The sequence below is a fragment of the Rattus rattus genome, chromosome 7, assembly GCF_011064425.1.
Source record: "Rattus rattus isolate New Zealand chromosome 7, Rrattus_CSIRO_v1, whole genome shotgun sequence".
In the NCBI taxonomy this organism is placed as follows: domain Eukaryota; kingdom Metazoa; phylum Chordata; class Mammalia; order Rodentia; family Muridae; genus Rattus; species Rattus rattus.
This window is the reverse complement of record NC_046160.1, coordinates 50,229,404-50,234,697: the sequence shown is the minus strand read 5'-3', so window position 1 is coordinate 50,234,697 and position 5,294 is coordinate 50,229,404. Positions and strand designations below refer to the sequence as shown.

Sequence of the window (5,294 nt, the reverse complement as noted above, 5' to 3'; positions counted from 1 at the left end):
CACAGTTTTTTAAATCTGAGGGGAACAGAGAACGAAAGTGTAAGAAATAAAATAAACGCAGTCTCTTTATGTGAACAGCAACCTACTTTGCCTTCCATTAAACTTGACCGTGAACCTAGGCTCCGGAGAGGACATGGCTGAGGAGTGTAGCAGTTGTGACAGAGCTATGCCTTGCCTGCTTCGGCTCGCAGACCAGTAAAGCCCGACTCTGAAAACCGCAGGCAATTTGTGTCTCGCAAGCCCCTCCTCTTCTGCAGCCGTCTTCTCCATTGGTAAAATTCTTTTGCAGGGTCAAGTGGGGATCCCACCCCTTCTCTGTGTTTTCACTCCGAAACCCTACACAACTTTACACCTGAATGAACGCCAAGCCTCTGGCTATATAAAGGGAACATTGGGGAGGGATTCCACAGTCAATAGCGCAGAAGCAGGGGGAAAGAATTCACCGGCTGGAGCCGAGTAAATCGTCCACTCATCATGCTTCCTCCTGCCATTCATCTCTCTCTCATTCCCCTGCTCTGCATCCTGATGAAAAACTGTTTGGCTTTTAAAAATGATGCCACAGAAATCCTTTATTCACATGTGGTTAAACCTGTTTCAGCACACCCCAGCAGCAACAGCACCTTGAATCAAGCCAGGAATGGAGGCAGGCACTTCAGTAGCACGGGACTGGATCGAAATAGTAAGTGTGTTTTATTTGTACAGATTGTTTTTTCTTTTGGGGAGCATCAGCTCCCCACTCTTGTAGAACGCCTTTACTGTAAACTAAAGTGATCCATCTATAATTTTGCAAAGCAATCTGGGAGCAATCTGGCCCACGTGTAGGCTGGTGTTCTATCCTGGGTAGTGATTTTAGAGTTAATATAATTGAGCCAGTGGCTTGATAATGCAGGCACAGACATGGTTCATCCAATGCCCACTGGGGAGAAAAATGTATCTGGGTATTGAGCTGATGCTTTTAAAAAAACTCCGCAGAAGGAGATTGCTTTGAAGTGTTGCTCTGTACAGTTTGAGCTCATGTCGTCTTAACGCTTGGTAATTTCAGACCATACACAAATTTGGTGAAGTGTCTAAAGGTAACTAACCAGAACTATGAATAGGGAATCACAAAGGATAAAAGGAAGCTTTCAGGAAATATGGAATTGCTCACACAGATGTCTGAAATATGTCTACTCTGGAGAGGTAATAAAGACTTGATGTTCACTGTTAAACAGGTCTATACTACAAAACGTTGGGGCGCCCTGGTTTTCTAAATTGCTTTTTATTCAACAGGTCAAATCGAGGTAATTGTATGTTTCTGTGAAAGACTGAAAGGCGATTTTTTTAAATACTAGCATGGCAGTGTTCAGCATAGTGCATATCTCTTTACCCTTTTCAGTTTGCTTAATTGACATACATGCCAAGTGACTACTAGTTAGGCAGGTTCAAATTTCTTCCTCTAACTTTTGCATTATTTTCTTCCTTTAAAAGATTTCCTGTTAGTAACCAACGTGAAGAAAGACAGAGAAACTGTACAGGGAACCTTACACAAATCCACAAATCTCTGGCCCCTCTACTTTAAACTCCATCCAACCACGAAAAAAAGAGTTTTGACCTTTGAAAAGTCATACCAAGTATGACTGGTAATATCTCACCAAGAAAACCAAAGTGTTTTACTTGCAGGTAGATGATTTCAGAGCATAGGAAGCGTCTGGGCAGTATTGGGTTACTGAACAGTGTGGTGGGTATTCATTGTCAGTGAGAGAAACGTCACCACAAAAAATGCCCAATCTTACACATGCAGGGACAAAAAAAGTCAGGAGAGTCAAAAATCATTGCTGGCTGTTTCCAGGTACATTCCTAAGGCAGCTGCAGGAAGGTGAGCGGGAATCAAACGCAGGCAAGCCTAGCACACTGTCCAGCCAAACCGTTAACCCTTTCATTTCACTCTCTTGCTTTAGCCCCGTGTATACAGACACATGCATGCACATGCTACACACTTCCCTTAGGCTCTGATCCTTAAAGTAGATGTCCGGGATACAGAATTGGAAGAAACTTCTGACTCGCTGTCTGCTTTAGGGTTTTTTCTCAGGAGTCAGAAGAACAATTTCAGCAGGTTTTGTTAGTTTTGGCTTGGACACTTCATCTGCCTCTGTTAAGTTTCCCCCCCTCTTTCGTGGTTAATAAGCCTTGATTTCTTTTCAAGCTTGTCATAAACAATTCTCATTTAGATAACAAAGGATTTAGATATCAAAATAACAAGAAAGAAAGCTTGAAGTATTTTAAGATTAATTTTGTTTTAATTACACGAGGTACGTGACCAGAAACAGCCAATTAGAGAACACACTTATCAAATCCAAATAACTAAAACAAAAAGTTTTCCATGCCTGATATTCAGGAAATGAACACCGTGGTTCCTTGTGCAGTTGTAAATCAGACATGTTAGGTATTTTTCTGCTATAAAATTCATGGAAATGTAGCCAAGTTGTTATGGCAACCATACGTTCCTAATTTAGGGGCTTTTGTATTCTTTAAATATTGAATTGTGGTGGCATTTTGCATTTCAAACATTTTGCTGCTTATATTTTTAAAACACAGCTTGTGAATTTATGTTTAGAATATAGTTATTAAGTTTGATATGCAAAATGTCATTGGTTGTACCCGTATGCATGTGTGACCATGCAGCTGAATTCTATAATTGAAACAAAATATTACAGCATGCCTATGCACTGTACACAATATTTAAATGCTTTCCACATTTTCTCAAGAGATTTTTGAAAAACTTAATTCAAAGCACTTGCAGACATTAACCAATATGACCCATGAGCATGAGTACATTAAAGTGTACTCTTTGAAGAGGGAATATTTACAGGAGTGGAACCCTTGTTGGGAATGAGACTAAGAGAATGTGACTTTTCAATACTTTAATAAACAATCAGTTATTGAAACACATGGACAAGAAACGAGTCTCTCTCTCCCTTGCTGTCTCCCTCTCTCTCTCTCCCCTCCCACTCCAAAGTTACAGCCTTTAAAGTTACAGCCTTTATGTAGGCTGGCCATTATAATAAAAGTGTCTTCCAACCCTCCCGCAGACTTGCGTTGTGAAAATACAGTACATGGCAGTTTGCTGTAATTTGGATATTATATTATATACATATTTTATAAAGAGAGAGTCCCTGCAAATTACTTAAAACAAGAACAAAACCCAAACACCTTCAGTTGCTTTCTGTCTCTGATGCAGTTCTGTCCTGTCTCTTGCAGGTCGAGTTCAAGTGGGCTGCAGGGAACTGCGGTCCACCAAATACATCTCGGACGGCCAGTGCACCAGCATCAGCCCTCTGAAGGAGCTGGTGTGCGCGGGTGAGTGCTTGCCCTTGCCAGTGCTTCCCAACTGGATCGGAGGAGGCTACGGAACCAAGTACTGGAGCCGGAGGAGCTCCCAGGAGTGGCGGTGTGTCAACGACAAGACGCGCACCCAGAGAATCCAGCTGCAGTGTCAGGACGGCAGCACACGCACCTACAAAATCACCGTGGTCACGGCGTGCAAGTGCAAGAGGTACACCCGGCAGCACAACGAGTCCAGCCACAACTTTGAAAGCGTGTCTCCCGCCAAGCCCGCCCAGCACCACCGAGAGCGGAAGAGAGCCAGCAAATCCAGCAAGCACAGTCTGAGCTAGAGCTGGACTGACTAGAAGGCATCTGCTCCCCAGATTTGATTGCGTGGAAGACTCGCTCCAGCCTGCCATTGCTCTTTTCTCACTTGAAAGTATATGCTTTCTGCTTTGATCAGGCCCAGCAGGCTGTCCTTCTCCGGGACCTTCTCTGGGACTAGCTTTTCCTTTGCAAGTTTCTCAAGATGTAATGAGTAGTTTGCAGTGAAAGCCAGGCATCCCATAGTGTCACCCCCTCCCCCAGTCATTTCTTTCAAAAGCACCTGATGCTGCATCCTGTTACAGTTTAAACCGCGCTCCATTCCCTAGCCCACCCTTAACCCTTCCCAAACTAAATCCCTCCGAACCGGAGAAGTTCAATCAAAAAAAAAAAAAATATGTATCTTCACAGAACATTTCACAAAGGGGCTTTTCCAGTAGTTTTTATGGGAATAGTTTGACAGCCAGGGGTTAGCTTCCTTTGAAAGAGAGGCAAACCTTGTGACATTTCACTTCAAAAATAAGCCCGGTGGCATTTTCCAGTCTCAGTGTGAAATTATCCCCCTCGTGTTGACCTCTCTTGGAGTGGAATGCCAGCAATGCAAGGCAGCAGCTAATAGGTAAAGCCGGTTATTTATTTGTCGATGTTGTTATTTAATGAGCTCGCGCATGTGATTTTTTTTCCAAATGTTAATCTTTTTTTTTTATATTTTGAAGCTTTTTCATGTACCTAAATATTTCCCAATACGATTTGTGGTTGGTCTAGAAATATGAAAATACATGTTGTAGATATGTAAAAATAAATATTTTAGACTCCTTATATATTACACAGTTCCTCATACACTTTGTCATTAGCATGGTTCCCTGTAAAGCTGAAGTTATGTAATACTTTATTATTTAGTCCATGAAATCAGAAGGCAGCTTGACCTTCGGTGCCATTGGTTTCTTTTAATAAACATAAATATCCACTAAATGCTGTTGTCTTTGCCTCTGACATGCATGCTTGCAGATACTGTAAAATAAAGTTATAAGTGTGATCTCTGCTTTCTGTTGTTGCTGGGAATCCAACTTAGGTTCCAGGAAGTGCTAAGCCTGGATTCCACTCTTGAACTAAGCCCCAGCCCCAGCCCCAGCCCCAGCCCCAGCCCCAGCCCCAGCCCCAGCCCCAGCCCCAGCCCCAGCCCCAGCCCCAGCCCCAGCCCCAGAAAATGGCCTTTACAATCAAACTTTCTAAACTATTACGTTTGGAGGTGGGGAGGAGGAGGATGTGGCATGGGGTGCCACATCTTCAGAAATTGAGGTAAACTGGAAGGATGGGCGGGCCAATGGTGAGTTGTAAGGAGCACATCCATTTCTAACCTCTGGGTGGGAGGGGCCGTTGAAAGGCTTCCATCACAGTTACCTCAGAAGTTCCAGGGTTAATGTAACCTCATCGTGCAGCTAAATCTGAGAGGAAAGGAACAGCAGTGGGGAGAGGACCTGACCTTAGGGAACTTTGAACAAAGAAGAAGGTTCCCAGGTTATTCTATGGTTTTCTCAGTTTGGCATACTGTTAGACTAGGTAACATAGTGGCAGCCGAAACAGATCCCCTGGGTAGATGACTGATGCTCACTGAAGCAGATGATTGAGGTCTCTATAAGAGAACAGTCAGAGAGGCTGGCTTTCCC

The 5,294-nt window shown here is 43.3% G+C and overlaps 1 protein-coding gene across 1 annotated transcript; it reads left to right on the top strand.

Moving 5' to 3' along the window:
* The first annotated feature begins 361 nt into the window (after positions 1-361).
* Positions 362-4,663, top strand: Sostdc1 (sclerostin domain containing 1). Its single transcript, XM_032908664.1, has 2 exons — positions 362-679; positions 3,238-4,663. The coding sequence occupies exons 1-2, from the start codon at positions 475-477 to the stop codon at positions 3,651-3,653; spliced, it is 621 nt and encodes a 206-aa protein (XP_032764555.1). The 5' UTR covers positions 362-474; the 3' UTR covers positions 3,654-4,663.
* Positions 4,664-5,294: the final 631 nt, after the last annotated feature.